This window comes from Pseudoliparis swirei, chromosome 5, assembly GCF_029220125.1.
Source record: "Pseudoliparis swirei isolate HS2019 ecotype Mariana Trench chromosome 5, NWPU_hadal_v1, whole genome shotgun sequence".
NCBI lineage: Eukaryota > Metazoa > Chordata > Actinopteri > Perciformes > Liparidae > Pseudoliparis > Pseudoliparis swirei.
Window position 1 is genome coordinate 12,250,004 of NC_079392.1, and position 20,791 is coordinate 12,270,794.

Consider the following 20,791-nt stretch of genomic DNA (forward strand, 5'->3'; position numbering starts at 1 on the left):
TGTACACATTTGGTCTCTGAGCGCACGAGGCAACGATGTGTGCGTGCGTGCGAGACTATATCACTCCTCAACGCGTCACGCTCGATTACACCAATCACGGGGAATGTGATGCATATATTTGCACTTCGGTCCGTTGTTTTGTTGGTTAAGTCAGATTGAACTTTATCACGATCAGAAAATAAAAGTTCCTTCTGACCCTGTGATGGAGCGCCCCCTGCTGTCTTGTTCTCTGAAATAGAGTTGCATTATACTTCAAATCTGCAGTATTCTATAATGGAATATATACAGTATGTTTGCATTGGTACTTGAATATATATATATATGCATATATTGTCAAACGTGTACCAGACATATTTGTTTTGTACATACATCTTAATTGTTGTATAGATATCTATTTATAATATATGCTGCTATGTTAAAAAATATCTCAGTGTAAAATCAATGATTATTATATATGAGTTGAAATTGAGAATGAGGTGCACTGTATGTTTAACTGTCCCATCTACGAGAACATAAGAGATCTACACTTTAGAAAAATTACTTCCATTTCTGTTGTTTTTTATTGGCTGGATGAGTTGTGCTTCAGAAAAGAAACTTTTTTTTTTCGAGTATATTTTTTTGCCAGGCCTGAGAGAGAAGGCAGAATATTAGGTCCAAGACCGAGCTGTGAAGTATTTGTGGTGTGTTATAAACCCACGAGGGCTGATGTCGTCATGGGCAATTCTTACTTTATATAGGATCTCATGTGTCATATTGGCCTGTACAGTAAACTAAAGTTTTTCTTGATTACAGTTTTAAAAAAAGGGATTTATTCAGCGAAATATTCATTATAATCTGCAGGAGAGGGGTGTTATTATCCATTGATTCATCATATTATCTCTTAATTCATTGTTTTCACCTAACAATTTGTTTTTCAGGGCCAAGGAATGCAATCTATCCCAGCATGCAGTCAGATGAAAGCTGAGCATCAGCAAGGTCATTGGTCCATCACGGGGCTCCTTATCTGCCTAATTTCTGCAAACAGCGCTCATCTTTTTCGGCCATGTTGATAGATGATCACATGATGCGGTTGCCAAAACTGAATGATCTGTCATGGACTTTTTTTATCTTCGCCAGATCTGTAGTTACGAACGCACCATGGCTGTCGTACTGTCAGCGTGTTGTTGCTTCCGTCTGTTGTTTTCCTTTTTGCACTTTGCTGATGTTTTTCTCATTCTTTATTTTCTGCTGTTGATCATTCATGAGAAAGATACAGATGGCATCCAATCATTGAGTCTGGACTAATTTGATCAGCAGGTTTTGTTTTCATGGAGCATTGACCCTCCTCACAAGAGCCCTGGAGTGATGGAATTAGTCTGGTGGGTGTGTGTTTCCGTCATGATATCGATGCTTGTTTTAGGGTGGACGCAAGAACAACAACACGTGTGCATTGTAATGCGCTCCAGTCTTGTTATAAAAACTTGTTTAGTTAAAAATATGGAGCGTTTTGAATCTGCAGACTATGGTGCTGTTATAACCTTTATATTATAATATGCACTGAGCCTCTCTAAAGCAAAGTGATCCTGATGTGCTTTAATATTTTTTAAGATTGTTATTGTGGAATTTTGTTCACCCTCTGTGTATCCCCTCTAAAAAATAAAATTACGAAGAATGAAAATAAGTTGTTAAGCGGTTTTCTAATATGTCACAATCATCGTTGTAGAAATGGCGAATTTTTTGAGAATCTAGGAATTAGCCAGAGGTGAATAGTCAACTTGTATTCATAAAATTGTAACAAATCCATAAATCTTCTCACACAAAATGATTGAATGTGAGCTTTAAGGACAACATATCATTACAACCTCAAGGCCCTTTTTATTTTCTGGAGCTTTAAGCGTCACCAAAAACAATTCCAATGTGTCTGGACTGTTGATCTAGGCACAAATGGCAAATAAAAAACCTTGAACCTTGAAACTCAACGTGCCAATGCAGACCATGCAGTGCATCTAAATGATCCAGAAGAAATGCACTCAGTGGAAATGTGCATGAGTGTCCTAGAAAGATAATGTTCCTGAAATTGATTTAACTTCACTGAAGCTGAGTTGGACATTTTAGATAACATTTGGAATTTGCACTAGCCTAAATAATGTTTGTGTAACCACTTAGGAAGTGATGTGTAGTTACAGTCTCATGTTATGTGACGCATATTACCGCTTAACTATCTCTTCTTTGTGTTTGGGAATCCAACTTCATTTCTGAAGGATTTCCTTCTGCACAAGGACAACAACTGGATTTTTTCTCTTTCTTTTCGAGCATTTTTGAGTGTTTGTTGGTCAGGATGATGAAGATAGTTTCCTGGGGAGATTTCGAATCAGAAAGAATTTACTTCATCACAGTTGGATTATGAGACATTGCACCTCTCCATACTGTATGAGCAAGACACACAGACTTAGTTGTTATTTATTTATTGGTTTGCGTCTCTTCGTAGTTAGCTTGTGTCAAGTTGTGGTCATTTTAAGTCTCTTTATAGTGGTTTTGTGTCTCTTTGTGGACATTTTGTGTATCTTGTATTTGTTTTGTTTTAGTTGTTTTGTGTCTCTCTGTTATTGCTGTGTCTCTTTGAAGTATTGTTATGCCTCTTTGCAGTCATTATGTGTCTCTTTGTGGCCGTTCTGACTTTGATTAGTGTCTCTTTCAGTGAAATGTTATCGTTGAAGGCCAAGCCTTTGCTCGTATGCTCACTCACTAATCCATCCATGCTCAATAACAAGGTACATTATTTGTATTTGTGTGTTTAGCTGTAAACTGTACACAGTAACTGTGTGTTGCTTTGAGCATGGAGTATCCATAAACAACTAGCTGAGGGATGACGAGGACCTGCGAATGCAGCCTCTGTGAATTTAGAGGAAGTGTTTCTGCATATCCCCGTGTTGTCCTCGGAGATAACTGCAGTGTTGGGCATGTGCGTATTGCTCTCTCACAAATAACAGCAACAACATTTGGAGCCTGCCTTCAGCCTTAACAGTGGGTAGCGGTGGAGGAGTATGGGCACGGGCTCATCCTTCATCTGATCTCACTAAAGTCTGAGTAATTATCCAAAAGTGAATCATAATTAATCATGAATAAAGACTGACTTCGCCACCTCATCTCGTCTGATTTGTGTGCATGAATACTGTCCTCTAGACGCGATATTAATCCACCCGGGATTTAGCCCAGGGTTAACCAGCGGATACGACGTTAACTACGTTTTTATGTTACGGCTCATCTCACGACGCCATGTAAACAAAGTGTTGAAGTTGTACAAGAGTCTGTACTTCTTGGATATGAAAATAAATTATGTGTAATCGGACTCTTTGACGTGACGTTGGAGGATATGATTGGTGGGCGGCACTGGTATATATCCGTCAGCCTTCAATCCCACCTTCTCGCCAGTGGAATTTCATCTCAGCTCCTGCATCTTCAGGGCAGACGAGAACAAAAAAGAAGTAAGTACTCCACTGCTTTCTGCTTAATATCACTCTATCATCGCTGCGCACGGCTCCTATCCGTGGTATACATGGCCGGGTGGTACTTGTTGGGAAGGCAGGTTTTTGGTGAACCTTGAACGTTGCAGTGTGTTCTGGCCTGACTCCGTGTCGCTTCTCCTGCTCAGCTGTATGCCTACGTGGACTTAGCGAGCTAGGAGAACTAAAGCTAACGTGAGCTCGCGAGCTAACGCTACACTTCAACATGTACTTTTTACGACCGTGTTAGCTCTGGCTACTGCGTGTGTATAAATATACATATATAAAGACACAGTCTCTGTGTATGAACACGACCGAGTTGTTACGGGGCATAAATGTCCAATCCGCTGTTAGCTTAATGCCATTAGCTTGCTGCGGTACAGCTTGAAGTTGTGTGTCGGGCTGTTTGAGCTGCTACATGTAGCCGATGAGCTACGTGTCACACCACAGGCAAAGTTTTTAGCAAGTTTGCTAGCTGGCGTTAGCTCTGTTAGTTTGGAGCTTGTAATCCACGCTACGGAGATTCCGCCGCAAAAGATGCCGCTTGTAGAGAGGGGCTCTCACACATACTAAACACCCGGCTTTATATCGGCGTCAATGGCTATTGCGTTCACGATAGTTTGTCTCCCGTTTCGGTACATTCTTTTTTCACGGTTGCTCTACGCTAGCCAACGTAACGGCGGCTAGCGCGGACCGCAGTGTGTCGTTGGCAACTGTCAGCCGCTGGGTTAACCTGCTATTGTGTTAGCCAGCAGCCGCGCTAACCTACTTAGAGCCTTAATCTGGGATTTGTGTATAACAGTATATGGGCTCGAGGGTTGCCATGCCTGCGGCTAACGTTAACGCAAACGCGACTAGCAGCAAGATGTGCACGTCAGCGTTAACTTGAGCAGCACGTCTGACGACCTCGCAGGGTTTAGATAACGTGCCGATGTATTTCCTAAAGCTCCGTCGGTTGACCGCTCTGTGTGGTTGAGCTTCAATGGCTTTTGGAGCTTCTGACTAACAGAGTTATTCGTCGCCAATTAAAATGCGCCCTCGACATAGTGACGTTAAAACCAAAAAATATTGTAAAAATACCTGTTATCACGTTGTTGTAATTCGCACGTGTCATTTTAAACCATGGAGTTACTCTCTGTTTACTGACTGCTGCTGGTGTAGAAATGGGCAATAACATTACGTGTCGTTTGACTGGTGTGAAAGGTGTTAAAGGGAACAGGCCATTTTCTGTTGCCCGTGCTAACGCGACTAGGCCACACACAATCTCGTTATAATGGTAGGAGTTGGTCAGTTAACGTTATATCTTCGTTATGCCTACGTCATAAGTGGTAAGCAGGCCCCATCAGGGCCTGCTTACCACTTAACATACATGGCAGCCTGTACACACTTTTTGATCTGAGGAAAGTTGGTGTCGCCAGTGGCAAGCTAGCAGAATAAATGTTAGAATGACTTGTGCACACATTGAATCACACCCAGGAAACCATTTACTGTGGTTCTGACACAAGAGAGAGCAATGGCCTATTTACCTGTTTCCCCAACAGCAGGTTCATTAATAAAGATGCCAGGTCTGTCCTGTCCAGAGGGCAGTGTCCAGTTGCGTGTCAAGGGGAGCGAACGCCAATGACAACATTATAAAGCCTATCTTGGCATTAACTTGATTTCAATGCTTTTTAAATTTCCGGGTGGTTTCAGTTGTCTGAGGTAGAAATGTTTTGTTCATATTTGTTTTTCTTCTTCTCCTTGTTTTATTAGAAGCACTACTTTAAAACGATATATACTAGTTACTTTAACACTCTTGAGTGACGCTGACATTGTATTTGCTTTCCATTTCATTAATTTTTGCTGTGTAATGAATAATAACTCATAAAAAATCATATAGATATTTGTGAGAATACAATATCATTTTTTGGATAACCCTGTATTAGCCAGTCTGCATAGGTTTTAAATCAAAAACACCTGCAATAATGATTTCTTATCTGTCTTTGAAACTAAGATGCCATCCTGTTTTTTCAATACAACTGATCACTTTTTTTGTTGTGGTCTTTAGGCAAAAGCTGGCAGGCTGACGTGAAATTGCATCTTTACAGGACGGATTATCTGGTAACTGACCATTTTGCTGGTAAGTTGTTACAACTATTAGCATTGTGAATTGCTGTCACTAATGCAATCCGTAGTGTACCGTTTTGTTTAAATGGGATCCTGCTCCCACCAACCACACCTTGAAAATGGTCCCGTAGTGATGAAGTATAATTAGGATTGTAGAAAATCCTAAAAGTAGAAAAGCTTCAGAACTTTGGCCGTACAGCGTTTTTTTTCCCACTGACACTTGGCAAAAGTCTATCCCATATACATGGATATTCAGAGTACTCCTCCATGCCTTGTTCTTCACTTGTTAGCATTTGAATCTTAGCCGACAGGGGACACTGGATCTCCAAAGTGAGCTGAGAAATGTAGCCATGATGGAGAGGGAGGGGGGGTGGGGCTAAACAAATTTAGTCCCAGAGTCCTTTTAGTGTCTATCAAAGTGATTCATTAAATAAATCGCTGTTTTAACTTTATATAAGAGAGATGTTAGGCTATTAATGTATTAATGCAATTTAAAGTCGACCGCTCCTGGCCTATTCTGGAGGAAGAAAACTTGAAATAATCCTCAACCATCACATTGAAAATCTACCATTCTCTATAGAGTGTGTTGCGAACTTTACACTCAGTTTAAATATGCTTTAAACTGTTAGGAATTTGAGTCTGTTTAGCATTGGCGTGGCTTTGTTGTCCCTTGTCTTGATGACTTTGACATGCTTTGCACTTTCACCAACACAAAAATGGCATCAAGACGGGGGACGAGCTACCTGCAAAAGGAAATTGCTGCTGCAAAGTTGTTCCCATGCTCGCTCAATAATGAAACTCATACAAAATGTTTGCTTTGATGTTTAGATTAAGGATATTCGCACACTTGACTTGGCAATGGGGTTTGCAAACAGTACTGAGTGCTGCGTAGAGAGCAGCCTTAAGTTTATGAAGCCTGACAAGGAAGAGGCCACTGAAAGGGTGGTCTGAAATGTGTAGGTGGGGGAAACTGCCTGCTGAACTGACGACTGCTATGTTGAGGTTCCAAGTGATTTTACTTGACTGCCCGGTCTAGGGAGAGAGAAAAAAAACTTTAATACCAACAAGTTATCTGTGACATCTGGGAGTCTCTCTGTGCCTTAAGATGATTTTCCTGTGTGCTTGGGGGCAAACATCCACACTAAAACTATTCACAATCCTCTCTACTTGGTTGGCCACGATTGACTTTATTTCCGAGCCAGAAAAACAAAGCAGTGATGAATTCCGTTTTTATCATTGCCGGTGAAGTGGAATCAAGGTGTAGCTGGAGCACTTGTTTGAGCAAAAATAATTGTTATGGAACTTGGTCAACACTTTTAGCTTTTCTAAAAGTCAGATCATAATAGCTGTCGGATTGAGTTGTCTTCAAAGACCCTCGACAGGACATCGTAGTTTCCTGTCGGGATTTTGTTGTCGTTGCTTTAATCCTATCCAACACACAGGGGTTAGTGGGGGGAAACAATCCTCTTAACCCTGGAGCCTACTCACTAGGTTACACTTCTTAGAATAGCACTAGACAAAGACGGTCGCAACAGAAGACAAACGGGTTTCTTGCAGGGAGACAAAATGTTCTTCCGCTGTGGCCCTGCCCACACCAGTGTTTTCTTTTGTGGTGCTAAGGCATTATCTTTTTACTTCCATCAGTCTCTGCATACTTTTAACACATTACTAACATGCTAATGTGACAAGAAGTGTGGTTATTCTGAGAAAGATATGTCTTTTGATAAAGGCAGATTATATAATGGAGAAAATCCCAAAGTCCACCTCTGATAAGCTTGTAGAGCATGCTACCTGTGCATGTGACAATTCTTTCATTTATTTTTCTCTTCTTATACAGGGGCTCTTATCTAGTTTTCTTGACAAATAAGTGAATGCCAAACTCGATTAATTAAATAGGGATCCAGTGACAGTCATACTTCTATATCGCTGTTAATGCTGATGTGTAAAACCTGTTAGAAACGATTACAACATGTTAATGTGTCCCAGATTTGCATGAAAATGGTGCACTGCAAATAAGAACAATGCTGAGTGTTAATCGATTCCTTGGATGTCAAGCAAGTTTCGGTGTAGGTTAGACTGACGTCAAATGTTCATAACCCTGGGGACTTTCTATTTTCCATTTATATAACAAGCTTGCATGAAAAAAAGTGTTGGAAAAAACATACTATGCAATAATTAAGTTCTCAAAATCTTGTTAAAGCTCCTGAAAACATGTTTTAGTTTGTTCACAATTTCATCATGAGCATGTTTCTTTGACTACATATTTTCAAATAAATAATCAACAGACAACAATGTCAGATTTCAGAAGAAAACCCTCCTTGGGGCAGAGCAGCAAAGTTTGAGTAATATACATGTGTTAAACAATACCCATCACTCGTGAGATGCTGATTTAGAAAATAGCTGTTTAAATATTATGCACTTCCTGTTGCGAAACCCTTTTTTAATGGTAATGATTTCTTTCCTTCCAGTGGCACACTCGGACTCTGTAAACGTGGGATTTTGATCATGAGCTCAGTCGCTGTACTTACGCAGGAAAGCTTCAATGAGCACCGCAGTGGGCTCCGAACGGAGAAGGGTGGTGAGTGTTTTTAAGGTTGCACTTGATTTGTAAAAAACGAAAAGCTTTAAGTGGATTCATGACGGTTTATTTATTATTATTTTTGTCTATGTTCAGCTGCTGGGGCGGGACTCAATGCTGGAGAGGAAGAGGAGGCTCTTCCTACCTACAAGGATGCCTTCCCGCCTCTGCCCGAGAAGGCGGCCTCACCTGAGGGGACCCAGGAAACTGCCAACGCCTGGACATCCAAGATCCGTCCTCTCAAGTCTTCTGTTATCACCCAGGTAGAATTTCACTATTTCCACGAAAACATATCTTTGCATCTTGCACTGAATACACAGCTGGTGTTTAAAACAGCAAGGGCAGCCTCCGGAACTTTCCCCAGGGCCGAGAAACCTTTTGAGGAACTGCAGGTACCAGGGTCTTAATGAAGTTCTGGGGACATTTTAACACTCAAAAAAGCCCTGGTCGGTGGGTAGTGTTTCTTCCTGGGATAGCGGTCGCTGATTGGTCAAACGCGCACACAGCGTTTGCTGTTTCACAGCAATTACATTCCAAAACAGAAATGTAACCATCCAACACTCGACATGGGATTTTCTGTGGAGAAGGATAATCTTAATTTTCCTCCTCTACGACATTTCCTTTTGCGTTGTTGATGCATGTTGTAATGGATGAAATGCAGTGAGATAAAACAAAAAAAATGTTACCACTGCAGTGACCACCAGCAACCTCAGTCTGTATATGAGTCCAGAGAAAATGGTTAATCAGGCAGCAATGACCAAAGCAAGATGCTGTGTTCTTGTAGAAAAAAAAGACACGTTGAATGCATTAAAATGACAAAGTACAAGTAACTACTTGTAAAGAAAACTGATACATTTTCCAAACTTTTAGCCAAATAAACCATTTTCAAGACAGACATTTTGACTTAAAATAGCAGGAAAAAAACACGAGTGCAATAATTATTAAATAACATCATGAACTACAGATATAAGCAGTATGCCCTGACGGTAAGCATACCACCAGGGCCCTGGGACGGAATGCCATGCAGTGGTGGTAAATGTTATAAATCACTGCCATGTCAAAATATCTCCTGCCAAAAAGCCCTCTTAACTAAAGTATAGCATACAATACACTAACATGTTTCTGGTGCCTCTAGCATACTCCAGTGGTTCAGAGTCCGGATGGTAAAAGGTCTACATCCATTTTTCTATGGCGGTCACTCATGCTTATAACCTACAATGTGTGTGTATGTTGCATGCATGTTCAAGATAAAGCCCTCATTTTAGTAGTTACGGGTTCAAACTGTGTTTTTGTCTTCAGTGTCATTGGGTACCCATTTATTTTGACACTTATCAAGCTAATTTATTCTGATGTAACAATTGTTCATCATACCAAATTGGTGTTCTTTTCCCACAACCAGGTTTTCCATGTGCCACTAGAGGAGCGCAAGTACAAGGACCTCAACCAGTTTGGGGAAGGAGACCAAGCGAAGGTCTGCGTGGACATCATGCACAAGACCGGAGCCCACCTGGAACTCTCCTTGGCAAAAGATCAGGGTCTCTCCATCATGGTTTCTGGAAAGTTGGATGCCGTGATGAAGGCCCGCAAGGAGATTGTGTCCCGACTCCAGACTCAGGTCAGGAGATCTGTCTTTTGTCCGTGATAACCGTGTGCAGTGTTAATGATGGCGTACAATGGTGCCAACTGCTCACTTTCACCTTGACAGGCCTCGGCTACTGTCGCCATCCCCAAGGAGCACCATCGCTTCGTCATCGGCAAAAACGGGGAGAAGCTTCAGGAGCTGGAGCTCAAGACTGCCACCAAAATCCAGATCCCACGACCCGACGACACCAGTAACCAGATCAAGATCTCTGGTACCAAGGAGGGCCTTGAGAAGGCCAAGCATGAGATCCTGTTGATCTCTGCTGAGCAGGTAATGTGTCTCCTGAGCCGGTCAACTTACTCCGCTACGGCCCTCAAATCGCAGCATTGGGATATATGGTCTTTTTTTGTTCTTGTCCCTCACCCTGGTCTTGTAGGACAAGCGCGCTGTGGAGAGGGTGAACATTGACAAGGTGTACCACCCGTTCCTCACCGGCCCCTTCAACAAGCTGGTAGGAGAGATGATGCAGGAGACCGGTGCTCGCATCAATGTCCCCCCTCCGAGTGTGAACAAGACGGAGATTGTCATCACTGGGGAAAAGGAACAGGTGGCCCTCGCTGTGACACTGATCAAGAAGGTTTATGAAGAAAAGGTAATTGAAATCCAAACTATTGCGAGGAAAGCAAAAAATGACAGATCGCACCAATTCCCTGCTCGACTAACCCTTTTTCTTTCTTTTTTTTTGCATCGCAGAAGAAGAGCACCACCACCATTGCAGTGGAGGTGAAGAAGTCTCAGCACAAGTATGTGATCGGCCCCAAGGGTAACACCCTGCAAGAGATCCTGGAGAAAACTGGCGTCTCGGTCGAGATCCCACCGTCTGACAGCAGCTCAGAAACTGTCATCCTTCGCGGGGAGCCAGACCGTCTGGGTCAGGCCCTCACTGAAGTCTACGCCAAGGTGTGCAACCTTTTGAAGGAACTCAAAACCTTTGACGTGGGTTATTGTTTAAGAAAGAAAAAAATTAAAGTGCGTGTTTCCTCTCGCAGGCAAACAGCTACACTATTTCCTCAGTCTCAGCTCCCTCTTGGCTTCATCGTTTCATTATTGGCAAGAAGGGGCAGAACTTGGCCAAGATTACCCAACAAATGCCCAAGGTCTGTTGACAAATTATTTATTTTTTAAATACTCCTTTTTTCTTTTCTTCTTCTAAATTGAGACTTAAATCTTTGCATTCAGGTGCACATCGAGTTCACCGAGGGAGAAGATAGGATCACCCTGGAGGGTCCCACCAAAGATGTGCAGATGGTGCAGGGCCAGATTGAAATCATTGTGACAGATCTGGTGAGTACCTGGTCAACTACATAACTATCTCGACACAAAGCCTGATTGACAATCCAAAGGCTTCTTTTCATGTCAAGGTCATGTGCTACAAAGTAGATTATGTAGAAGGAAAGCTTTTTTTAAGGTGTGGCATTGTACAGAATAAAGCACTGTGGAAGACGCTTGCAAGCTCCAGTTAAGAGATTCCAATGATTTTCATGCTTTGGTCTACTTTCACCGTAAAAGGTCAACCGCATGGACTTCACCGAGATCAGCGTGGATCCTAAATTCCACAGACACCTGATCGGAAAAGGAGGCGTGAACAGTAAGTACTGTGCTGGTGTTTTGAAGTTGGGTTATCGATATCTAACACTCTAACACAATCTAACATGTATTGTAGCTGATTCAACGTTGGATGCAGTAAATACTTTAAAAAAACCTACACATTGTTGGATTAGGGTTGCCATTAACTTTTTTTTTTGCACCACATTTAAACTTTGAAAAACGTACACCTCGACTGTAATGCAAAGACCAGCACACCACCTCAGAGTTCAGATTAGTTTCATGATATGCATCATTTTGCCAATTGCACCCAAATCTGGACTAACGTCCTTCTCAAGCAATACGTGTTTATTGATCTAATATTTACAGTCAACCGCATCAAAGAACTGCACAAGGTGACTGTCCGCATCCCCCCTGACAACGAGAAGAGCACCGTGATCCGTATTGAGGGGGATCCCCAGGGTGTACAGGAGGCCAAGAAGGAGCTGCTGGAGCTAACCACACGCATGGTGCGCATGAATTTCACAGCAAGATGCTGCAAATTGGATCCTGGTGGGCCGTCGCTGAATATGCTCTCTCGCCCTCTCACAGGAGAACGAGCGTACAAAGGACCTGATCATTGAACAACGTTTTCATCGAGCCATCATTGGCCAAAAGGGGGAGAACATAAAAGAAGTCCGGGACAAATTCCCAGAGGTGAGTTCGTAATGTTGGTGCTGGTTTGTCTGACTGGATCTGTTGAATGAACCCTCATAACTCCTCGATCACATTTCTTCCAGGTCATCATCAATTTCCCCGACCCAGCACAGAAAAGTGACATTGTTCAACTTAGGGGTCCACGGAATGAGGTTGAGAAATGTGCAAAGTTCATGCAGAAGATAGTGGCTGAAATGGTAAGTCTTTTCTCTGGCGTGTGTTATCTGGCGTAGATGGGTATTTCTTTAAAGCGTGTCTATTTTGGCATCCGTGAATGTTAACTTTCAGGGATTCCTTTTGCCAGGTAGAGAATGGCTTCTGTCTCTCAGTCCCTATCTTCAAGCAGTTCCACAGAAATATAATTGGAAAAGGAGGATCAAATATTAAGAAGGTGCTGTATATTAAAAAGATAATTCATGTACTTCAACAGGGTCTTCGGGGTGTCCTATGTTTGACCGAAACTATACGTTTCCTTTCCCTTTTCTAGATTCGGGAGGAAACCAGCACAAAAATTGACCTGCCTGCTGAGAACAGCAACTCCGAGATGATTGTCATCACAGGCAAGAAAGCAAACTGCGAGGTTGCACGAACTCGCATCCTGGCTATTCAGAAGGAGCTGGTAAGCGCGCATGTATGTATGTATGTATGTATGCATGTATCTGTGTGTGTATCTATGTCTTTCCAAAGCTTTGGCATTAGTGTCGTCACGATAACAAAACTGTGAATTTGATATGATACCCTGCCTGAATATCCAGATACCAATACTCAAAGTGTCCTTGAGCAAGGCACTGAACCCCTAGTTGCTCCCCGGGCGCTTCACTGCAGCCCACTACTCCTTAATAACTAGGCATGGGTCAAATGCAGAGAAGAATAAAGGATACATTCCGTGTAGCAAAACCTAAAACATAAGGAACGATGTATTATTCAATGTATTAATTGTTAGAAAGCATGATATGCTGTAATCTGATGTCAAATAGATATAAACTATATATTTTGTACGGCTTCCTCTGAGTGTCCGTTTCACATTACAGCAAAAAAAAGACGGGAGAAGCTTGGCTGGTGAATCTAATTTCATCAGCACGTTTGGTTGTAATTAGAGCCACATTGTTGTGTTGCATGTTCTTTTTTTCATTTGTTGACTCCATCCCACTGGTTAGAGTCCCGCTGACACGCAGTCCATTTTATTTGACTGCTGCAAAGTTACATCGCACATTGCCGCAACTCCTCGGCAGTAGCCTACCGCTCCAATTAAAACGGTCATTCCTCCAAACCGGCACTAATTACATGTCATTTCGTACGTTATTTTTAACGGTAGGGTATTGCGATACCTTGCTAGTGTCTGTACACCGCGCAGCACTGGTACAAATACTAACTAGCATCTTTCTGTGCTCAGGCCAACATCACAGAGATGGAGGTGTCCATTCCCTCAAAGCTGCACAACTCCCTGATCGGGTCGAAGGGCCGCTTCGTGCGCTCCATCATGGAGGAGTGTGGCGGCGTGCACATCCACTTCCCCACTGAGGGCTCAGGGATCGATAAGGTCACCATCCGAGGCCCCGCGGAGGAGGTGGAGAAGGCCAAGCAGCAACTGCTCGCCCTGGCAGAGGAGAAGGTTTGTAGAAGTGTGAAGGATTGAACTTCAGCTGACCTCGGTAAACTGGCAGCCGTCGTGCCTCACGGGTCATCATACATGGCCGCCTGTGAAGAGCGTCTGGCGCTGTCCTTTCCGGTGTCGGAATAAAAACAAGCATGTCGTAGAAATGAAGGTTCCCGTTGCCTCCTGCACTTTTCTCCCTCAAGATGAAATCATGTTCAGTTATGTCATATCTGTTCTAACTTTAAAGTTTATAAAGCATCTTTTATTATAGTTTGAGTTGATGTGTGATAGATTTTTTTGTTCTAGAAATAATTTATGCTTTTAATATTTATACTTCAGCAAACAAAGAACCACACTGCGGAGCTGCGTGCTAAACCGGAATACCACAAGTTCCTCATCGGGAAAGGTGGCGGAAACATCCGCAAGGTTCGCGACAGCACCGGGGCCAGGATCATTTTCCCCACCGCGGAGGACAAAGACCAGGAGCTCATCATCGTGGTTGGCACTGAAGAAGCCGTACGGGATGCGCAGAAGGAGCTGGAGGAACTCATCAAGGGTTTGGTGAGGTGCCAATTTCTATTTGAACATGGCAGGACGAGGACAGATTTAGGCTTCAGATTGTAATATACCTTCGCTCTTTGGTTTCAGGACAACGTCGTCGAGGACAATATGATCGTTGATCCAAAGCACCACCGCTACTTTGTGGCTCGCCGCGGCCAAGTCCTCAGGGACCTTGCTGATGAATATGGTGGCGTGATGGTGAGCTTCCCTCGCACAGGCACTCAGAGTGATAAGGTCACCCTGAAAGGAGCCAAAGAATGTGTGGAAGCAGCCAAAAAGCGCATGCTAGAGATCATTGAGGACTTGGTGAGTAGCTGCAGCTTGGATGATCTACAAAACACATACACACACACACACACACGTGTTTGAACTGTAATTAATAGGGATGCACCGATCTGATCGGCGTCGATCCATATCGGCCGATATTCCCATTATCGGTTTTGATCGGCGTTCTCAAAACAACATCCGTTTATCAAAAATAAGATGTCGACAAATCATACACCAACTGTTCATATAAAAGTAAACAATGAACTGATTTTGTATCTTTATAGATCGTTTCTGAGATTTAGCTTAAATTATGCTAACATTAAAACATTTTTACTGTACCAAGGAAGAGTTTATAAAAATAAGTCAGACTTTTGTATGTTAAAAAAAGTCCTGTAAATAGATTTCCCCAAGAGTTCCAGGAAATGAATAATGCAGATGTGTTCCATACATATCTGAAATCCCCTACACTGGCAATCAAACAATGTATCAATTAGGACATTTTTCAAAGTAAAAGTCCTAAATGTTTAAAGAAATCGGTAATTTCTTTAATGTTTGAGTTGCTTTATATATGTATTTCCTCATAGTCCTAGGCAATAATGCTACACAATAAATAGAATGCTTCAATCGACACCGTGATCGGTGATCGGTATTATCGGATCGGCAGATACTGATTTCAGTGATCGGTGATCGGTGATCGGCACCAAAAACCTTATCGGTGCATCTCTAGTAATTAATGTCTCTTTTATTCCACTCCTATTTTAATGTCTTTTCCAGGACGCTCAAGTGATCATTGAGTGTGTGATCACTCAGAAGTTCCACCGTTCTATCATGGGTCCCAAGGGCTCACGGATCCAGCAGATCACTAGAGATCACAATGTGCAGATCAAGTTCCCAGAGCGTGAGGACCCTCAAGGTAAACGCCTGATTTCTGTGTAGACTTTGAAACGGAGTCCCTAAATTACAAATGTTCTCATTAAACTTTGTCCAATCATGTCGCTCTTTTTAAATGTGTTGTCATTGTGTAATGTTTCAGCAGCACCCCCTGCGGAGGCCCCCATTCAGGAGAACGGCGAGACCGACGCGGGAGAAGTGAAGGAGCCCGTCGATCCAAGCGCGCCCAAAAAGTGTGACGTGATCGTGATTTCTGGCCGCAAAGAGCGGTGCGAGGCCGCCGTGGAAGCACTGAAGGTCAGCGTCCATAACGGAGCTCTTTATTAATTATTATTATTCGTATTAGAGGAGCAAAGCAACTATTGCAGAAATAACACTGTCTCCTTTCCTTAGGCCTTGGTTCCTGTCACTATTGAGGTGGAAGTGCCTTTTGATCTTCATCGCTACATCATCGGACAGAAAGGAAGTGGAATTCGCAAGATGATGGATGAATTTGAGGTGTGTGTGTGTGTTACAGACGTTGTGTTGACGCAAGGATACACAATGTTTTATTGTATTTAGCTACAAACTCTGAGTAACCTTGCTGTCTTCCTCAGGTTAATATTCAAGTGCCTGCCCCTGAGCAGCAGTCTGATAAAATCTCCATCAGCGGCTTAGCCAATCACCTCGACCGAGCCAAAGAGGGCCTCTTGGAGCGCGTCAAAGAGCTGCAGGCCGACCAGGAGGATCGGGTTAGTACTGTGGGGAGCATGCATGTGTTCAGTGTGAGATTTTAAGCTTTTTTCTGTTTCTATTCATAGCAAGTGTTCAGAAAATATTAAGGTGTATATAGAGATGGAAATGGAACCATAAACTTAACCAGACACATATTATATTTTTATTCCATTCCCATCAGGCCGAGTCCTGACTATTGGAGCTAACAAAAGCAGAGATTATCATAATTGGTTCAGGCTCTTTTCAGGAGAAATGAGTAAGGATTGAAGGTAGATTATAACCATCATGATGTGTTCAACTATGATCTTGTGAAATGTAGTTTTATGCAAGCACCTTTAATAAATGCCATTGAAGCAGTATAAAGATGTAAATGTTTGATCAAAGCAAATATTCAAATAGAAAAACATTAATCTTTCTAATAATAATTTCCAGCTAATCCTAGTTTTTTGTTTTTTATGCGATTATCTTTCACAGATGACAATAACTAAGTAAATGGACAACCTTTAGAATTGATGACTGGGATTTTGTGAATGTTGAAAAACTGCTAACATTTTTTTTTTTTTTAAGTATGATTTACATAGATTAGATATTCCTTATTAGTCCCACAGTGGGGGCATTTCAGGATCACAGCAGCGGGTGCACATTAGAGCATTAATAGAAAATAAAACACAATACTTGATACTAAATATACAGAGGAAACAAAATATATGCACAAGGCAGTGACCAAAGTGAATTTCCAGCAGGTTAAAGTGACCAGGAAAATAAAGTGCAAAGTGTGCCAAGATCATACATGGAGCACTTAAGTTGATGGCTGACCAGCAGAAGAAATGAGCCCCGTGTGTCAAACTTGGGAGCGCTAACCCAGTGTTGTTTACACCAACCTCTCCACAGGCACTCAGGAGCTTTAAGCTGACCATCACTGTGGACCCCAAATATCACCCTAAAATCATCGGCCGCAAGGGCGCCATCATAACGACCATCCGCACTGAGCACGACGTTAACATCCAGTTCCCAGAGAAGAGCGATGAAAACCAGGTAACTTAAAAAATATTTATACTTACTGTCATATGTTTATGTTTGCAGAATAAATCATGGTGAATTTGCTTTGTTTCTCCCCAGGATCAGATTACTATTACAGGTTATGAGCACAAAGCCATAGCGGCACGAGATGCCATCCAGGCTCTAGTGGACGAACTCGAGGAGATGATCTCCGAGGACATCACCCTGGACAGCCGGGTCCATGCCCGCATCATTGGAGCCCGCGGCAAGGGCATCCGCAAGATCATGGACGAGTTTAAGGTGAGGCTGCTGAGAGGACAAGACTTGTGGAATAAATGGTGAATGGACCTGTACTTGTAAAGTGCTTTTCTAGTCTTCTGACCACTCAAAGTGCTTTAACACTACATGACATCATTCACCCATTCACACACCGATGGGAGGGTCTAAGGTGACACCTGCCCATCAGCAGTAACGAGCATTTACACACCAGAGTCACAGCTACGGGAGCAACTTGGGGTTAAGTGTCTTGTTGTCTTGTCCAAGGACAAATCAACATGGTTGACATGCTTGTGGAGCCGTGGGTTCGAATCGCCTTCTGACCACTGAGTCAGTCACCACAACATACACATCGAACACCTTTTTTCGATTCGTATGTTTTCTTCTATAAAAAATAAATCACATTCAGTGCTACTCTGTCCTGCCTCTTGGTCTTATCCTTGAGTTCCCACATGTTGTTCTTTATTTTGTCTGTGTTTTATCACTTCAAAGTAGCCAGTCGTTGATGGCTTGCTGTCCATCTTTTCCAGGTCGATCTCAGGTTTCCCCAGAGTGGAGCTCCAGACCCGAACCTTGTGACCGTCATAGGTCGCCCCGAGCTTGTGGATGAAGCCATCGACCACCTTCTGAACCTGGAAGAGGAATACGTAAGTTTTTTTTTAATATATAATTTTTTACAGCAGATGCTATAAGAAATGACTGTAATGTTTGCCATTTCCCACTTTAGCACTGATGCATTCTGTTTGTGCCGCTTTTTTCCAGATCTCAGATGCTGTGGAGAACGAGACGAAGATGTCTTACACAAGGCCTCATGGGGGAAGCGCTGCCGGCATGGATGAACAACGTGGCCCGTCTAAAGGGTTTGTGGTGAGGGAGGCTCCCTGGACCACTGGCAATGAGAAGGTGAGCATAGAAAACTAAGTTTATTGCTTGATACTGGTTAAAATTGGAATCGGTCACACCTTCCTCCCTTAATCCCTGGTGTTAAAAATAAATATGTGTGTACTTTCAGGCCCCGGACATGAGCAGCTCTGAAGACTTTCCCAGCTTTGGAGCCCCAGTGGCAACCAAGTCTTCTCCCTGGGGACCCAAGCGCTTCTAAGCCAAACTGCTACAGATGGGCCCAAACTAAACCGGACACAATCTCCCCCTCTCTCGCCCCTAAACCCCTATTGACCCGGACTGACCGCTGACCCTACAAGTCTTCAGTTCTGAGAATGTCATTCTTCTCTGTGTACTTATCCCGCCCTGCCCTCGCCGATTCATCAGTCTAAAAGTGCTTTCAGATACTGTAATTGACTTGTGAGCTTTTGTAAATGCTCTTAACGCAAAAAAAATGAAGAAAAAAAAGGTTGCGTCTATAAAGACGAGACTGACATGTAAGTGTTGATTAGCCCTGACATTTCATCGTGGTTTGAACTGTTATACCAAATTCAGCACTGGCAAGACATGAGTTTTTTTATTTTGTTCGTTAGTTTTTTTTTTAGCTGCCCTTCTCTTAGTTGCCTTCGCAGGTTTGGGTAAAGGGCTTGAATCACAGCTGGTGACGCGTTCCGACGCACCCTCCCCCTGAACCGCCTGCTTTACTCATGTAGCCGAGTGAGAATGGTCAGTCGTTGGCTCTCAAGCTGCAGTGGTCGTCCTCTTTGTCGCATCTATCCATTTGCGTGTTTGCTGTGCTTCTGTGAGTCGTGGCACGTACCTTACATGTAGCCTTACGACTTGGTAAACCTTACAGGGGGGTGGTGGCGTCGGCAGTCGTAGCCGTCGCCGTCGCAGCACCCATTCAAACTGCCAGATGCTCGGAGATCATGCCCCGAACTACACTTCTTACAACACTATGGCCTAGAGCTCCAACGTATCAAACCTCACACTAACTGTTGAATGAAACTTTTTTTTATTTTGACTTTCAGAAGTAAATCACTAAACACAAATCTAATTACGACCATGTTTGTGAGCTAAAACAGCAGACCATCTCGTGCCAACTATTTGTCTAGTGGTGTCCTGTGTTACTCATCCTCTGTAGTGGGTCAGTGTCCAGTCCCTTTGTCTTCCAGTTGCTATGCAGATTGTTCTGTTCAATATAGCAATGGCCCTTTTTTTTTTTTTTTAATCAGCCTTACAGTTGGAAAGATACAAACCAGGTAGCGGTGATGTCTCGGTGCCTTTTTTAATGGCCAACTGGGAATGGTATGTTTATTGTTCATGTGAAAGCTCTTGGAACATAACCCCCTCAACCCCACCCCACCCCAGTTATCGTAATGAGTTTAATTTTGCCTGAGGAGTGCAGAGTTAGCTTGCTGCTACCTGCTAATTGAATACCTTGCATCAGCCTACCTTGGTTTTTATCCTTCTAGCATTGAATGAAAGATTATGCAAATACCATTGAAGTGAACGGTTATGGATGACACTGGAAAAGAAATTGTCCAAAAAGTCAATAAAAATTGAAAATCTCTGTCGGCGCTTCCCTCTGATATTTTCCATATAGAGCAACGGTATTTGTTTAATCGTGGAATGTAGCCACGAACAATTAATATCAATCCGGCACGATGCAAAGCCGATGCAACTGTGGCAACGATAACTGTTGACATGGATACTCAGCAGTGGATCCGTTTTTGACGGCATGCATTATTTCGGGGCTGAGGGTGGTGCTAGAGAGCAATATAATAATCCAGTCATGAAGTGGTGGTCTAATCTCTCCAGTTCTGTGGCAAATCTGAGGAATTGAAACGAATGGCAAGTATGAATTTGAAAGAGGAGTAAAAGCTGGAGGACCAGTCATAATCTACATGAGACATTCAACATCTATAAAGTCAAAGCTTTAGAAGATGTCTGCCTCTTGTGTTTGGTAAATACTGGACTTGTTTTTATGAATCTGCTATTCAAATGGACGGCATTCTAGTCGTCACCATTTTTTATTCATGACCGTTTAATGGATCATTTCCAAATGTTCTGAGTTCAAATGTAACTGATTAATTTGGGTTTTAACCCTTCAACTTTTAATGAAATGCACTGCATTTTCACTATTTCATATAATATATATATAAATACATTTTATAGTCTATACATGTAATATTTATGTATATTTATTTTAAATGTAATTAGTTTTGTATAATGGTATGCGATTTGGAACTCTGGTAGTCTGAACAGGAAAATAAAATATAAATTTAAAAAATCAGAAGGCAACTGTCTAACTGAATAATACCATTGCTATTATTCATCTTGTTATTGAAATTAACAAAAAGGAAACCAATTCCCATCTTGGGTGGGAGTGGGACTCTCCTGCTCAGGGTGTTTTCTCACGAGCTGCTTCCTCACCAGCACCGATGTGTCAAATTGTTTGACTAGAAGGTTGGAAAGCATTTGATCGATTGTTTGTATCGGCAGCTATTTTTTTGTTCTGTGATATCTTCAATGGGGTTGCGTAGTTGTGATCT

The 20,791-nt window shown here is 42.5% G+C and overlaps 1 protein-coding gene across 2 annotated transcripts; it reads left to right on the forward strand.

Annotated features, from left to right (window-relative positions):
• The first annotated feature begins 3,360 nt into the window (after positions 1–3,360).
• Positions 3,361–19,809, forward strand: hdlbpa (high density lipoprotein binding protein a). 2 transcript variants are annotated; one of them, XM_056414421.1, is made up of 28 exons: positions 3,361–3,464; positions 5,530–5,601; positions 8,057–8,166; positions 8,263–8,429; positions 9,566–9,781; positions 9,872–10,078; positions 10,185–10,400; positions 10,502–10,708; positions 10,798–10,905; positions 10,988–11,092; positions 11,318–11,396; positions 11,723–11,862; positions 11,945–12,049; positions 12,133–12,246; positions 12,354–12,440; positions 12,537–12,668; positions 13,443–13,661; positions 13,986–14,207; positions 14,295–14,513; positions 15,249–15,387; positions 15,508–15,662; positions 15,759–15,863; positions 15,962–16,096; positions 16,971–17,114; positions 17,199–17,378; positions 17,885–18,001; positions 18,117–18,257; positions 18,367–19,809. In XM_056414421.1, the coding sequence occupies exons 3-28, from the start codon at positions 8,094–8,096 to the stop codon at positions 18,454–18,456; spliced, it is 3,822 nt and encodes a 1,273-aa protein (XP_056270396.1). In that variant the 5' UTR covers positions 3,361–3,464; positions 5,530–5,601; positions 8,057–8,093; the 3' UTR covers positions 18,457–19,809. The 2 variants fall into 2 exon arrangements, with proteins under 2 accessions (XP_056270396.1, XP_056270398.1); XM_056414423.1 differs by having other exon boundaries at positions 15,511–15,662.
• The last annotated feature ends 982 nt before the right edge of the window (positions 19,810–20,791 follow it).

What these genes read in the sequence shown, in the direction of transcription:
- hdlbpa (XM_056414421.1), top strand. Translation starts at nt 8,094, where the DNA reads ATGAGCTCAGTCGCTGTACTTACGCAGGAAAGCTTCAATGAGCACCGC. An exon ending in AAATCATTGTGACAGATCTG is followed by an intron (nt 11,093 to 11,317) that starts GTGAGTACCTGG and finishes TCACCGTAAAAG; the next exon opens with GTCAACCGCATGGACTTCAC. An exon ending in CGGAAAAGGAGGCGTGAACA is followed by an intron (nt 11,397 to 11,722) that starts GTAAGTACTGTG and finishes TAATATTTACAG; the next exon opens with TCAACCGCATCAAAGAACTG.